The sequence below is a fragment of the Odocoileus virginianus genome, chromosome 19 (assembly GCF_023699985.2).
Source record: "Odocoileus virginianus isolate 20LAN1187 ecotype Illinois chromosome 19, Ovbor_1.2, whole genome shotgun sequence".
NCBI classification, from domain to species: Eukaryota; Metazoa; Chordata; class Mammalia; order Artiodactyla; family Cervidae; genus Odocoileus; species Odocoileus virginianus.
Genome location: NC_069692.1, coordinates 19,055,820 through 19,073,165, shown reverse-complemented (window position 1 = coordinate 19,073,165; position 17,346 = coordinate 19,055,820). Strand labels below are relative to the sequence as shown.

General features: G+C 36.3%; 1 protein-coding gene across 2 annotated transcripts in view; it reads right to left on the bottom strand.

Annotated features, from left to right (window-relative positions):
• GOPC (golgi associated PDZ and coiled-coil motif containing) overlaps window positions 1-17,346 on the bottom strand; it is a 48,246-nt gene that overhangs the window by 12,354 nt on the left and 18,546 nt on the right. The window contains exons 2-5 of one of the 2 annotated variants that reach the window (XM_020901716.2): window positions 8,269-8,433; window positions 6,715-6,738; window positions 3,346-3,521; window positions 154-319 (exon numbers count right to left, since the gene is read on the bottom strand). In XM_020901716.2, coding sequence (XP_020757375.1) covers window positions 154-319; window positions 3,346-3,521; window positions 6,715-6,738; window positions 8,269-8,433 — 531 coding nt within the window. The remainder of the gene's footprint in view (window positions 1-153; window positions 320-3,345; window positions 3,522-6,714; window positions 6,739-8,268; window positions 8,434-17,346) is intronic. The other variant, XM_020901718.2, reaches the window with a different exon arrangement.

Genomic DNA, 17,346 nt, shown 5'->3' with positions numbered 1-17,346 from the left:
GCTGAAACTTTAAATATGTATCTATTTTAAAATAAGTTTAATCCCACTTTCACTTTTAAATAAAGATTTTAAATTCTACTAGAATTCTTAAAAATGCAAAGGACTTGTGATTAAAGAAAGGCAAGACTGAGAGAGAAACAGCAGCACACATACGTGGCCTGGGGGAGCATGCATCGGTCGCTTCAGGTCATTGCGTCCTCGACAGGCTCTGATAACAGTTTTGTGACGATGCAAATGTATTTCAGCTTCCAGCTGGTTCCAAAGCTTATCATGAGCAGGTCCCTTCATATCTCGTCCAAGTAGCTGTATTTGTTGGACTCTTCATTTGGGAAAAGAATTAATTCAGTTAGTTTTTCATTTTATATATATACACACATACATAGACACACACACACACACACACACACACACATAAAGAATTCATAAGAATTACTGGACACAAGTAGCTTTCACATAAATCTAGTAATGAAACTAATACTCAGGAATTTCCTGATGTCTCTCAGATTTATAAAAACAAGAAAATTCTGAAAAAGACAGGTGTCTTCAAGGGAAAACTAGTTTAAAAAAAAGAATGACTATGACCTTTAGTCACATACCTAATTCATATACATCTTAGAAACAATTTAAGAGACTAATGTCAACATGTTTCATGTTTTACATGCAATCAGACTAGTTTTCAGATGAGGCTAACTATACAAAACAGTTTTTCCAATGACAGTTTCTTTTTACAAAATGATTACTTTTTTAAATGTGGTAAAATTATTAGAAATGTGCACTTTGAGATAACGTAAATTATTTTCATTTGCTCCACATCAGTTCTTAATACATTAAACCAACAAGCAGAAAATTATTTAGTAATAGTAAATCACCAGAGTTGGGGAATAATTACCATAAAAGTTAATGAAAGCAGAACTCTATATTATGATAAAATCACTGTCATTCCAATATGTTTTTGAGGGACAAGAAAGACTGGGTTTCAATGGTTACAGAAAGAATTCCTATGAAAGTCCTGCTGTACATGGGAACATCATCTGTTACGGTGTGAAGACAGGAAATGGTGAAAGTCTAGCTCTAAGAGTTGTTAGCATTTCACAGTAATTTACTAGCAGTGTATATGTCAACCAGAAACACTTATTTAGTATGGAAGTGAGAAATAGATTTAAGGGACTAGATCTGATAGAGTGCCTGATGAACTATGGACGGAGGTTCATGACACTGTACAGGAAACAGGGATTAAGACCATCCCCATGGAGAAGAAATGCAAAAAAGCAAAATGGCTGTCTGAGGAGGCCTAACAAATAGCTGTGAAAAGAAGAGAAGCAAAAAGCAAAGGAGAAAATGAAAGATATTCCCATTTGAATGCAGAGATCCAAAGAATAGCAAGGAGAGATGAGAAAGCCTTTCTCGGTGATCAATACAAAGAAGTAGAGGAAAACAACAGAATGGGAAAGACTAGAGATCTCTTCAAGAAAATCAGAGATAACAAGGGAATATTTCATGCAAAGATAGGCTCAATAAAGGACAAAAATGGTAAGGACCTAACAGAAGCAGAAGATATTAAGAAGAGGTGGCAAGAATACACAGAAGAACTATACAAAAAAGATCATGACCCAGATAATCACAATGGTGTGATCACTCACCTAGAGCCAGACATCGTGGAATGTGAAGTCAAGTGGGCCTTAGGAAGCATCACTACAAACAAAGCTAGAGGAGGTGATGGAATTCCAGTTGAGCTATTTCAAATCCTGAAGGATGATGCTGTGAAAGTGCTGCACTCAATATGCCAGCAAATTTGGAAAACACAGCAGTGGCCACAGGACTGGAAAAGGTCAGTTTTCATTCCAATCCCAAAGAAAGGCAATCCCAAAGAATGCTCAAACTACTGCACAATTGCATTCATCTCACATGCTAGGTAAAGTAATGCTCAAAATTTTCCAAGCCAGGCTTCAGCAATACGTGAGCCGTGAACTTTCAGATGTTCAAGCTGGTTTTAGAAAAGGCAGAGGAATGAGAGATCAAATTGTCAACATCTGCTGGATCATCGAAAAAGCAAGAGAGTTCCAGAAAAACATCTATTTCTGCTTTATTGACTATGCCAAAGCCTTTGACTGTGTGGATCATTATAAACTGTGTAAAATTCTGAAAGAGATGGGCAGACCACCTGACCTGCCTCTTGAGAAACCTGTGTGCAGGTCAGGAAGCAACAGTTAGAACTGGACATGGAACAACAGATTGGTTCCAAATAGGAAAAGGAGTATATCAAGGCTGTATATTGTCACCCTGCTTATTTAACTTATATGCAGAGTACATCATGAGAAACGCTGGGCTGGAAGAAGTACAAGCTGGAATCAAGATTGCCGAGAGAAATACCAATAACCTCAGATATGCAGACAACACCACCCTTATGATGGAAAGTGAAGAGGAACTAAAAAGCCTGTTGATGAAAGTGAAAGACGAGAGTGAAAAAGTTGGCTTAAAACTCAACATTCAGAAAACTAAGATCATGGCATCTGGTCCCATCACTTCATGGGAAATAGATGGGGAAACAGTGGAAACAGTGTCAGACTTTTACTTTTTTGGGCTCCAAAATCACTTCAGATGGTGACTGCAGCCATGAAATTAAAAGACGCTTACTCCTTGGAAGGAAAGTTATGACCAACCTAGACAGCATATTAAAAAGCAGAGACATTACTTTGCCAACAAAGGTCCGTCTAGTTAAGGCTATGGTTTTTCCAGTAGTCATGTATGGATGTGAGAGTTGGACTGTGAAGAAAGCTGAGTGCCGAAGAATTGATGCTTTTGAACTGTGGTGTTGGAGAAGACTCTTGAGAGTCCCTTGGACTGCAAGGAGATCCAACCAGTCCATCCTAAAGGAGATCAGTCCTGGGTGTTCATTGGAAGGTCTGATGCTGAAGCTGAAATTTCAATACTTTGGCCACCTCATGTGAAGAGTTGACTCATTGGGAAAGAACCTGATGCTGGGAAGGATTGGGGCAGGGGGAGAAGGGGACGACAAGAGAATGAGATGGCTGGATGGCATCACCGACTCGATGGACATGAGTCTGGGTAAACTCCGGGAGTTTGTGATGGACAGGGAGGCCTGGCGTGCTGCGATTCATGGGGTTGCAAAGAGTCGGACATGACTGAGCGACTGAACTGAACTGAATTAAATCTGCAATCTGTAATGCTATGAAGTTAACAACAGTAAGCTACAATCAACCATAAAATCACTCTTATATAAAGATTAATATATTGTTTACCAAAACAGGTAAGAGTCCACCTCTTTAACTATGCACTTGGTCACCTAAGAGCACAAGGGTACGATGGTACCCATTTTTCACACACCTTCCTGCCAGTTCCTTATCCAAATACTTGGCAGCCAGTCTTGCCCCATAAACTTCAGCCTGGAGAACAGCTATATGTCTGCGAAGGGCTTCATTCTCTTTTCTCAATAACTTCACTTCAGCTTCAAGTTGAGCTTCTTTCATTTTCTCTTTTTTGTTTGCTTCAAGCTCTCTCTCCTGTTGCAATTTTTAAAAAATGCAATGAAAATACTTTCAAGACTTTAGCAATAGACCATGCGCCTTAAAAAGCACACAATCTATGATACCAATGATGAAAGCATATGATAAGAATTACTTTATTTCTATAAAATGGAGCACAATGATTTGGATCCAGTTTTTTTCAAAACTAGTACCAGAGGTGTTAGAACCACTTCGAGGTAAGATAACATAGCTTGAGGCACCCTGATCCTGAGGATACTAAGATTAGTAGCCTTCTCTAAGCACATGTTATCACATACTAATAGTAATGGCTTCAATGGATAATTGAATCTACTCTCTACTTTCTAAAATGACTCTAAAACTAGACTAAAATAATCACTCTGGTGACTGTGCCCAAACATTTCATTAACTTTAATGCAGCAATTCTATAAATTATAAATTCGGCTACAAAGAGAAACATTTTATAGCCAATGTATCTTAGAGCATTGTAAGAAATTTACAATGCTTAAATTAGAACAGATACTCCAATTTTTAAAAAAACATTTTATGGTAATGGAGAAATGCTGGTAATAACTGCATTAAAAATATTTACACATTAAAAAATATCTATAGAGAGAACAGACTTGTGGTTGCCAAGGGGGGGGGGGGGAGAAGGAGAGGGACGGATGGGGACTCTGGCGTTAGTAGGTGTAAGCTATTACATTTAGAATGAATGAACAACAAGGTCCTACTGTGCAGCACAGAGGTCTTTATCTAATCCCCTGGGATAAACCGCAAAGGAAAAAAGCATAAAAGAGTAAATACATACATGTGTGTAACTCAGTCGTTTTGTGGTATAGCAGAAATCAGCACAACATTGTAAATCAACTATACTTCAATAAAAAATACAGCTTACAGAAAAACTAACTATAGATAACTATATCCATGATGCAGAGTACCACTGAACTTTGGGATCTGGAATGGATCATCTATTTGTCCAAATGTTAAAGTGGCTGAAGAACTGTTTTCTGAGAAAAAATACTGGCCTGGCTTGCCTACTATGAGGTTGGACAGATATCCATTTTTATCTCTCAAAAAAGGATGCTATCCTTTGCTTCACTTGGTAGATAACTCACATACATGAATTTATAAGGTGTGAACCAGAGAATATAACCTTAAGATTTTTGCCACCAAGTTTTTATCACCAACTCACATGTGAGAGAAATAATTTTCAATATACTTTCAAAGTATAAAGTACAGTGTACCTACTCCTATACATCAAGGATTACAAATGTAAATACCTTTGGGATCCAAGCACAGAATAGGCAGGTAGGTACAAAGGAAAGCAGAGGGGAAAAGAGAAGGTAAAAATCCTGCCTAAAGAAAGTCAAATTCAAATTTGCACTCACACACCCACACACACACACACACACACACACAGTATGACTAAATAAACCCTTCTGAGAGTTGGATAAGGGCCCTGAAAGATCATTTAAATGTTATTTTTGGATCAAGAGAACTATCCCAAATTTGGGTGGAAGTGTTTACTGACTTAGAACACTACTTTCACAGATTCGTTAATTTACAGAATCTATAAATCCTGTGAAAATATATTTACTGATGACATGCAGAAGACACTGTTCACTACACCATGTCCCCTTTAGGAGATTTAAATAAAGCTCCACCTCAGCACCAGGAAGAATGCTTCTCTTGAGTGAATGGCACAGGATATTGTTTCTAACCTTCAAGTAGTGAATACTGTAATTATTTCCCTTTTACTATAAATAATAAACTGAGAAACAAATGTGAGCAAACTTTTAACAATTAATGGAATATGTTTTGATACTAATTTCGATGTCTGCTTTGATCTACTGTTTTAACAACAGCATATCAATATACAATATATTTAAACATCAATATATGATATATTCAAATACAAGGCAGTAAGTACCACCATCTTAAAAACAATAAAAAAAATAGCCTAAAATGAATGACAATTACCAAATGTTGAATATACTTATCACTTCCTTGATTAAACTTTTGTCACTATGTATGTGATAAGAAGGAAGATTAGCATGTTTTTTCCACTTCTGTAAAAAGACAAATGTAACAACTAGAACACAATTGTTTAGATTTTTTTTTTAATTTGAAGAACTAATAATCTAGAATCCTTTTACAACAACTTTGGAACTCTTAAAATCTCAATTTATTTCAGAATCTCTTTCCTAAAAGGGCAGGTTATCAGTTCCAAAAGAAACCATGGTTCGGACAACATGAACAAAGTCTTTTTTAATGACATTTATGGAGCTTAATGCTTTTGTATCAGAAAAAAAGAGTTCCGAGAAGACTAAGAATTGTTTATGGGCTAAGTAAATTTTATGTTGAGGATTCTCTATTTACTTTAATGAGCTATTTATACAATATTTATGAAATATGAGAAACATTAAGTCACTACTTTGCTTTAATGATTTAAACTCCTAGTGAATTGGACAAACTCTCTAGCCTAAAATGAACAGATGCAAGCAAAAACAGGACTAAGAACACTGAAGTTAATCACTTTTAGATTTAAAGAAAAGAATCTTGTTTCAGTTAACCTGTTCATCATTAGGTAACAATAAATAAGTTAATTTTATATTCTGATATCCACATGCTATATTTCCAAAAGAAGAAAAGTCATATGACAACTTAGAACCTGATTAGGCTTAGGTAGTGGGAAAAATATTAAGAATTTATCTATACTGTTATTGTCTAAGGTAAATTTAATAAAGGGTTTCAAAATTCAATTGTTTCAAAGGCCACACAATTATTCTCAAGACTGCTAAAAAGTTATAACACATGCAGTGGACGAATAAGAAACGAACATGCACATTCTTTCTCTGGGAATAAATTCAAATAGAAAAGGAGGAAAGAGCTAGGCCTGCATAAGGAAAACCAACTGTTCTTTTGAAGCAGCGGTATGAGCAAATTACAAAGCTCAGAAGTTGTCAAAAATTGATGGGTTCTACAAGTAATGGCAATAAATCACAAACAAAAGAAAAATTGTTTAACAACATGAGGTGAGAAAAGAGCAATGGGCTACTGACTGAATTTTTCAGGTACTGGCACATTAAAAAATTACCATCATTAACATCACTTTCAGATACGTACAAGGTGACAACATGTATTATGCAAAAAACGCACTAAGAACACTTCAGCATAACATATTAAAGCAAAACAGAAATGGTATACTTACCAGCTCCTCCACAGAGGGGACAGACTTAAGATATAAGAAAAAAGTTTTATAATTAGAAAAACATCAAACAAATAAACTTATTTAGTGGTACAATCATTACAAGGAAAATTCCTATATGTTGAGTATCACTTGGGTCAAGTTCATTAAAATAAATATATTTGCAAATCCATAAGCAATGGTAACCGTACAGGATTAATTCTTTTTATTTTATCCAAACTGGTTAACACATTTGGTTCAATGTCTTTCCACTAAAGCACCGTGTTTCAAAACTAATGTTAACATGTCAGATGAATTCTATTCTAGTGAAAATGTACAGTGTTTCTCAATGTTAGTATCAAATATTCCAAAGAAGCAGTTATGAATCTGACTCATCTCAATTAAACACTAATAATTTATAGTTAGAGAATTTCAAAACTTAAAAGTACTTTAAGAGAATGTAAATATTCATTTAAATAAATCCTAACATACCAGTATTAGAAACTAATCAACCAATTAAACAGAAATAACTGAAAATGAATAAAACTTTAAACTGCACTGCTGTCATCATCAACATCATCTTATCTCATCCCTCTCCCAAGTTGTATGTCTTATTTATTGCTGTGTTCCCTATAGTACACTTAATACATATGAGGTTAAATCAAAATGAGACTTAAAAGAAATTCTCTTTAAACAAGTTACACTGATTAAGAGGGCAATAGTTAATTATGCAACACTTATAAAAAACAAACATTATGCAAACATGAGAAAGTACTCAGTGGCAGGGAAAAAACTTATATTAAGAGCAAAAGAAAAAACGTGCCACTGGCTGACACCCAACTCCATTTTCCTCCATTTTCTTCCTTATTAAAAGAACTCAGATTTTACTGGAGGTGTTCATGTGACATGCAGCTAGGGAAGGCCAATGAGACAGCTAAACGATTGGCAAAAAGCTGAGGATTTCATGAAAAGGTCGTTAAAGAAAATGAACGCAGCTAGGAAGCATCATTTTGCCCTTAGATCTTGGAATGCAAGATCCTGGAATGCAGGTAGGAAGAAATCCTGAAGGCAGAAACCATGAGCTGAAGATGACAGAGCAGAACAACAAAAGGAAGCTGGATCCCTGGTATCTGTGGAACTGCCCTACCAGCTCTGGACTGCCTGTCTCAAAGCTTCTTCAACTGAGAGAAAAGACTGATAACATGTACTACTTAAGAACAATTCTCATGTTACTTGGGATCTGTTTTATATGTAGCTAAACTAAATCTTAACTGATACAGTAGACTGGCAAAAAAAAACTGTTTACATGTTACAATTACAAATATCTTTTAAATATATTTATATAGATCTTTTAAAATAGGAGTAAGATTCTATTCTAAGTACCAACTGGTTATTGATGTTGTGACTGGTCGCCTCCAGGTAATGAGATCAAAGATTAGGACGATCTTCACATTTCCTGTATTTTCCAAATTTCCCAGGAACACACACTAATTTTTATAATTAAAAAGGCTCATTAAAGACTGTTCTTTTCACCCTCTAAAATACATATAAGTATGTGTTATTCTCTAAACTACTTACCAATCTTGCCTTAATGGTACCAGAGTCAACACTTTGGCCAGTTTTAGCATGAAGCTGAAGCTGAATAGAGTGCAACTGTAAAAGTTGATCATGTACTTCTTTCTCCAATACAACTTTCTCTGCTTGGGTCTCTGTCAGTTCAGATTTCAGATCCACCAACTGTGCCTTAAAAACCAGCAACAATAGCAGAAATTAACACAGTACTGTAAATCAACTATATCTGAATTTAAAAAATAAAACAGCAACAATAAAAAAACATTAAGTATGTTTAGTTTTATTTATTTTTGATTATATTATTCAAGAATGACAGAGAGAGACTATTTGCAATGAATAGAGAACACTAGAAGACCACTATTTGACCAAGCTATAGGATATCCACCTAAACTGACATAAAATCAACAGTATAAGTAAGATATTTGAGTGGAAAGAGAACTCTACCATAAACAGTATCTCTTAATAACACAAAATGCTAGTTCCATTTTACTTTGCTCACTTTAAGAAGCTTTTCACTGTTTCCCTGTTATCTGTAAAGTTTATGAAAATACACAGGTATGGGATGATTCATCATTCTATTGAGATAATATGTGCTATAGTGGTTTACTAACATTAATAGTATGTTACAGGAGATGCTGAAGCTACAATACTTGGACCACCTAATGCTAACAGTCGACTCACTAGAAAAGACCCTGATGCTGGGAAAGATTGAAGGCAAAAGGAGAAAAGGGTGGAAGAGGATGAGATGGTTGGATAGCATCATTGACTCAATAGACAGATTGAGGAAACTGTGAGACAGCTGAAGGACAGGGAAGCCGGGCATGCTGCAGTCAATGGGGTTGCAATGAGCTGGACACAACTTCAGTGACTGAACAACAGGAGAGGCCAACCAGTGGTGCTGCCTTCACCTCAGTGAATATTAGTCCAAATCAGCCTAATCACCACCTAGCAGTTATTTTAGATGCTTCCGTACAAACTACTGGGGCTACAGTGGGTCCAAAGACCAGAGTTAACTGTAAGCTACAGTTAACTGTTACAGCGTAGCAGAACAACCCATCAGAACCACTTAGCTATTCAATCTGAAGTTTTTCATTTTTCACAACTGATACATTGTTTTACAATAGCACACAGGATATATCCCTTGTGTGTGTTTGATCTTTCCAGCTCACAAGTAGATTAAAGACCAAGACAAGGCCTTAGTTTTCTATTTAACATAAATTTGACCACTAAGCATCTCAAAAGCCAAGCAGCATGCTGGCCCAATGAGGTAAAATGGTGGAGAATATTTTCTAAATTATAGGTGATATTTATTTATGCCCTTGAGAAGATTTCATAACAACTGAGGGAATAAACATGCATTTGAACCAACCAAAAAAAATGTGGCAAGTTACAGATATATTTAGAATTGGTCAGGTCCCGAGGAATTCAAAGTAAAGGAAGGTTTAAAGAAGGTTAGTGAGGAAAAGAGAGCTTATAAGGGCTTTGAAGTTAGTCAAGAACAAAATAGAGGCAGTAAAGCAGACAAGAGATGAGAAGACCAGCGAGGACAGACCAAGACTAGAAGCAACATAGGTGAATTCCCTGAGTATAGAGACCAGAGGAGAGGAGTTGCTTTCAGTCTCCCAACTGCACCGACTAGTGCCTGGTACATAAAAGATGCTCACTAAGTATCTTGAAGTTGAAGCAAATTCTAATGCGAGCCTTGTGAGTTCAGATAAATCATTCTGTCTCAAGTTTCCTTGGTTTTAAAATAGTATAGGATCCACTAGGTATAAAATAAATAAGATACAAGGATGTAATATACAACAACAAGGAATATACACAATATTCTAACTTTAAATGGAGTATATAATCTATAAAAATGTCAGATTGCTATGCTGTAATCTGAAATTGATATAAATCAACTATACTTCAATAAAATTTTTAAGTAAATAAAATAGGAATAATATCCATGCTTTGATTATTTTCATATTATTAAGGATATATATGAAAGCACTTACTGGAATATGAAGGTGTTATCAGCAAGATTAAAACTACTGAGTGGACTGTACACGAAAGACTGGACAAGACTGGAGAGGAAACTGGGGCTAGATACAACAAATGGCTTTGTTTGATAAACCAAAACTGAGATTGAATCTGACAGGAAATCACTACATGTTCCCAATGACATTTTGTTTTTGTTTTTAATAGCAGCTTTATTGAGATATAATTCACATAAAATTCACTTTTTAAAAATGTACAATTCAGTGATTTTTAGTATAATCACAGAATTATGCAACCATCAACACCATATAACCATGGAACATTTACTCTCAATGACATTTCAGCCACATGATATTTGCAGGTAAGGAGGTGAAGACAGGGACACTAGCAACACCCTACACGGATTTAAATGGAATACAGTTCTAATGAGTATATACCTAGGAAGGAAACTTCTGGGTTACAGAGTATGACTATGTTAAACCTCAGCGGAAAAGGCCAAACAGTTTTCCAAATGACTGCAGCAACTGACATGCCTACCACGTATGATAACTCTGATAGCTTCACAACCTTGTCTTCATTTGGTATTGTCAGTCCTCTTAATTTTAGGACTGGGAGGAATGTAGTGGCATTTCATTGTGGTTTTAATGAAAACTTCTTGATTACTGCCACAGAAGCTGGACCACTTTACATTCCTATGAGCAATAAATAAGGGTTTGTTGACAGAAGTTTTAAATATTTGTTTTGTCTCATGCTTCTTCAGGGCTTCCCTTGCAACAGTTGGTAAAGAATCCGCCTACAGTACAGGCGACCTGGGTCCGATCCCTGGGTTGGGGAGATCCCCTGTAGAAAGAAACAGCTATCCACTCCAGTACTCTGGCCTGGAGAATTCCAGGGACTGTATAGTCCATGGGGTCACAAAGAGTTGGACATGAGTGAGCAACTTTCACACACTTCTTCAGGGTCTCTAATTATGCTAATATGAATTACTCTTTCCCTATCTTTTATATCTGCAATTTCCTGTTAAATTCTTTTTGTTTTCCTCTTGCTGTACTTACTATATTGCCTATTTTTATGTTCCTTCCAAATTACGCTCCATTCTAAAATAATTTTCCCCTATTTTTCCCCAAAGTTCTGCAAGTATTTGCTTTATTAATTTCTGAGTTTTCCTATCTCTGAATCATTCTGGTTTATTCATAGAGGAATTAACATTATTAATTTCCTTTAGTTTATATTTTACAGTTTCCAATTGGTTTGTAGCCTTATTTTTCTAATATGCTTTCATTGTCTCTTGTCACATTATTCTATTCATTTCTACCTTTTTTGCATTTATATGGGGTTTTCAGAAAATCCTTTTCTCTTACTCATGCTGAAATGAAATGGGTTTTCATGTAGCACCTGTCAGGGAGGAGGAGACTTGCATGTGGGGGTTTAAGGTGAGCATGGGTAGCTTTCCTAGCTACCTCCCCTGGTCTTAAAGTGAACTGTTTAAAACCATGGCCTCTGTGGCCAGAACCACTGTTTTGAAATCAGACTCCTATGTATGCATTCCATCCCTAACTTGAATATAAACGCTCCTCCCTTCAGACTTCATGTTTCTGCCTTGCACAAACAGGATTCTATTTTTTAGCAATGTTTCTTTACAACTGGACCTTCTTTCTCAAAAGCGGTTTTTGTTAGAAATTTCTGAGATTCTTCAAGTCCAGCCCAGTACTTTCTAATCTTCTTCCTGCAGCTTCTTCGTGTGTCCCCGTGGTTGTTTTGCATTCCTCTGCAACCTGGAGGCAGTTGTGCCAGTTGTTCTCAGGCCCGGTGCTCAAGTTTCCCATCCAAAGGGACGTCTTCTCCTTTTGAGCTCTGTTAGTGACTTCTATGTCTGGATCCCCTTGCTGTTCATTCCTTCTGCCACACAGGTGCTCAGTCACATGATTTGTGTGGGTCCTGCTGCCCCAATCCACCCATGCTCTGGGGCTTGTGAGGACACCCTCTCCTCATCTAGTTTTGCTTAAAAGGCTATGACTGGATTTCTTTTTTTGTAATTCTAGTTCTGATTTTACGAAAGATGTTTTAAAATTTAAAACTTGATCCATTGTGATCTTTCCCAGAAATCTTTATCTCACGTTTTCACTGCAATAGAAAAGCTGTGATAGGCTAGATCAGTACTTCCTGAGATAAATTTAATATGAACCACATGTGTAATTTAAATTTTTCCAGTAGCCACATTTAAAAAGTAAAATTAAACAAGTGAAATAAATTTTTATAATATAAACCTAAAGGTTTAATCAGATTTATAGTCAGCTCTCTGTATCTACGCATTCTGCATCTACAGATTCAACCAACTGTGGATCAAAAATCTTGGGAGGGGGCGCAGGGGCGGGGGGAAACTTCAGAAAGTTCCAAAAAGTAAAACTTAGTTTGCTTCATGCTGGCAACTATTTATATAGTATTCACATTGTATCAGGTATTATAGGTTAACTTAGAAATGATTTAAAATACACAGGAAGATGTGCACTGCTTATATGCAAATACTGCACCATTTTATATAGGAGACTTTAGCATCCATGGATTCTGGCATCTGCAGGGGTGGGGCTGGGGAGGCCTGGAACCATCCCCTACAAATACTGAAGAAAAATGGTACTTAAACGTTTGTGGCAAGAAGTACACAATGTGTTTCAACAGGTATGTACTGTCTGGTTTTCCCATTATGATTTATGTTTCAAATAAAAAACTTCATTATTTATTAATAGCTGAGCAAAACTTCTAGCATTAAGAAAGATACAAAGAGGCATAAGTGGTATTCATTAATTAATTTAGCAGGATATCTTGGGATATCTGTGCGTGCATGCTAAGTCACTTCAGTCGTATCCAACTCTTTGTGACCCCATGGACTGCAGCCCGCCAAGTTCCTCTCTCCGTGGAGATGCTCCAGGCAAGAATACTGGAGTGGGTTGCCATGCCCTCCTCCAGGGGATCTTACTGACCCAGGGAAAGAACCTGGGTCTCCTGCGTCTCTTGCATTGGCTGGCAGATTCTTTTCTTGCGAGCCACTGGGGAAGCCTATGTTAGCAGATTAATATTCAAAAGACCTCCATATGTCCCTTGCCTTGTAAGGAAGGAGGTCAAAGAGATCTTAGAGAACATAAAGACTACGATTATGATGATTACTATTTAGATAACAAAACCAATGCCCATCAAAGCTGATTTTCTTTCTATGGCTATCCGAACAGCCAGTGGCAGAACAGCCCTTTGAACCCAATCCTTACTCCTGGGACAAGGAAGCAGATGTGTTATCAAGCGGTTAGCTCTAAGGAAAAAATGTTTCTGCTGCTACAATACCTGTTTAACTTACTAACAATATTCACAGTTACCACAAAGCAAGCATTTACCTACCATATGGCAGGTGTACACGTACCATGTGTCATTGTAATTCTTATCATCATTCTCTCTCTCCTTTTTTAATAGTTAAGGAAACTGGAAATCAGAGTTTAAGCAATTTGCCCAAGATCACACAGCTGGTAAAGAAGACTCAAATCTAGCTTGACCATAAAAAACACCTAAGCATCTTTCACGTCACTAACCTTGGCCACGCAATAACCAGGAAAGAATAAAAATTAGAAAATAAATAGTTGATTTCAACCTTCAACTCTTACATTTCTACACTGGTATCTAAAAAAATCTTTTAAAAAGCAAAATCAAAACCAGTTAAAGACTACCTTACATGTAGACTATATTTGGGATTCATTCTTTTCACTTTCCTGTATTTGGTTTTTCTATCCCGAAAGAATCAGGATATTCTTTCCCTAGAACTCATAAAGAACAGAAAGACTTCACCCTAGGAGGATCTCTGAGCCTTAGGGCCTTGACTTTCACTTAAAGGTCCTTAAATCAACCAATGGTGAGATTTTCTAAGGCAGTGACTCTCAAGTAAAGTCCCTGGATCTCCACTATCAGCTAGAATGGAGTGGGGAGATATATGAGAATTCTGGGCATATTCTGCAACATAGGAATGCAGTATTCTCAGGAATGAAAAAGAAACACAGTGTATCTAAATAACTTTTTAGGATTTTTTTAGGATTATCATTACCATTCATTTGTATATGTAGTCATTACTATTCTATTTCTTACCTCAAATTCTTTTCCATCAAGTTAATTCCTTTCTAGTTCTTAAGTACTGGATTCCATTCTGTGGCACCAAAATTCAAAGCAATTTTTTATTCAGAGTTTCCTATTATCCCACACTGTCTAGACTTTAATCCTCTGTCCACACAATTTTGTAAAAATGTACAACAGCTGTACTTTTTCTTTCTAGACGTAGGCTAGTTTTTATTTAACTGTCTTATGGATAAAAAAGGCAATTACTTTACCGTAAGCATCCCCCCAAATCTCCTGTTCTGGGGAGAATTAAACTAAGATAACAAATTAGCAAATATCCAACAGCAGGGAACTTGGATCCAGGTCATTCATTGGATCCCCAGCTGGGCATTTTGTACAGCTCTTTTGATAAAATTTTATAAAGTCTTAAGCTAAGACTCTAAATTAAAAATCTGATAAAACATTTTTATTTTGCACATGAAGAATTGAGGTTCAAAGAGATTAGGTGAGTTGTCCTAAATTACAAACTGTATGGGATTAAAACTTAAGACCTCCTGACATCCTTTATAATTCTGGCAGTAATAGGAAAAATGGAAAGGAAGGAGTCTATTAGTTCCAAATGAGATCACATCTCAAATCCCAGAATTAGAACTCAAAGCAAGAGACTACTCTGAACATACACCATGTAGTCAGCCTCACCCCCCAAACATCCAAATGCATGTGCATACACACATACACAAACACACATGTAGGCAAGGACAGGCATGCACACAAAAGCACACACACTCAAGAGCTGTTCTTTGTTGGAATTACAAAGAAACCTATTGACTTCAAATAGCAATTTAACAGTTATGAACCATAGCATACAAAGTTGCTGATAAAGACCACATTTCCCTGCAAACGCTTCTATACTTTATTTTAAAATATGTGTATAAAATGTAATTACATCATTAAAAAGAAACAATTATGCTTTTAAATGTATGTTTTTACTATTTGCAAATGCAATTTAGGATTAAAGTACAGATTGGAATTTAAATCTCCAGCAATAACACCATTTAATGTCAATGTCTAAAATTTATCATCTATACCCACCTACTTTCCTCAAAGGTTTTAAAGCTCATAAGGCCAATCAAACAAATGTAAAAAAATAAAAATCATATAATGATGGTGGGATATGACTTGGTAAAGATAAAAGCCTTACTACAGTTTATTGAGTATTAAATATTGAGCTTCCTATTAATAGGAGAAACATGTAACATGTAAGAAACATGTAAACAAACAATGCTATTTTATCCAGTAAGACTGTCTTTTTTCCCCCCAGGGTCTAAAGTTTTAAAAGAATCTATCATTCTTATATAAAAGGTTGTAAGCTACCTGACAGACAAGAGCATCATTGCTTCACATGGCCTTTTCCCCTCTGTGACAAGAATCAAGGGGATAATGTTACTAATGAAAGCATTTTGATCCATTCTCTTTCTTTTCTTCTACTTTTTCAAAATAGCCAAACAAAGTCTTACAGCTCATTTAATTTAACCCACACCTTTATAAAGACTCTTTCTCTATTTTCTCTTTTCTTCCTGTGACCAGGATACTTGGCTCTGCTCTAATATCCAAGATTATAAAAAGCCAATGAGTCCTGTTCTAAAGCAAAGACTGTGACCAAACAGAAAATATATTCAAAGGTTAAACATCAAGATCTGTTAACTCAAGATAGGAAATAATATTCTCTTTCTTAATTGCATATCAGCTCTCAAAATAGTATATTCATTTGGCTTATGAAAGTTCTGTGAGAAAACTCTACCTCTCTGCTCCAATTTCCAATCCAAGCATAAAGACCACTAACTTCATCTGTCATCATTTCTCCCCAAAGTATTCTACAGCTATTTTTAGTCTTCCACATCATCACACATTTATGCAACAAGTTATTTATTAAGCACCAATATACATCAAGCAGTGGGCTGGACCCAAGGGATACACTGCTGGATGAAACAAATGTGGATCCTGCTGTTCAAAGCTTAGCGTGGCATTGCATAGGAGGTGGCTCATACAGAAAATGAATGGCATATATAATAATAGCATCAACCATGTGCCAGGCACTGTTGTGAACAAACCCATGTTTTAATTGCCCTAATCCTCACAATAATTCTCAAAGATACTTTTTTGTACAAAGGGAAGTGAAGCAGAGAGATTAGGTAACTTGTCCAGGGTCATTACAAAGACAGTAGTAATATACATAATTAAAAGCCATAATAAGCTGTCTGAAAGGAGCTAAATAAAGATAATTAGTGGGATGGGAGTGTATGGCTATCCTCTGGGAACACTTCTGGGAACAGTTGCAGTTATTATAAGGGCAGCAGTTCTCACTGGTCTGTGTGACCATTTCAGAGCACATGCAAAGCCAAAATTATTTTCATAATAATAAAGTATTATTTGCCTTTTTTATTGTGCTGACATTTGTTCCAAAGATGTTAAAGCAATAATGACTAGAAGGCTGACAACACATCAAGGCAGTGGCACCAAACTACCAGTAGTCAATGTATGTTTCACTAACATGCACTCCCAGTATAAAACAAACAAAAAACACTTCAAAATGTCCCAATAAAGCAGCAAAATTATCAATTTCTAAAAATCTCAACTCTTGAATAAGTTTTTAATGTTCTGTGGGATGAAATGGGAAGCATGCATAAAGCATCCCTAACGCTTCCCTGATGGCGCAAACGGTAAAGAATCAGACTGTAATACCAGAGACCTGGGTTCAGTCCCTGGGTAGGGAAGATCCCCTGGAGAAGCAAATGGCAACCCACTCAAGCACTCTCGCCTGGAAAGTTTTGACAGAGGAGCCTGGAGGGCTACAGTCCATGGGGTTGCAGAGTCAGATACGACTGAGTGACTAAAACTTGCCTTTTCATTTTCACTTTGCTGCATATCAAACTATGTTGTCTCAAGAAAAAGCACTTATGCAACTGCTTGAGTTGCAAAGCTGAACATTTTTTTCTTGGAACACCATTTTTA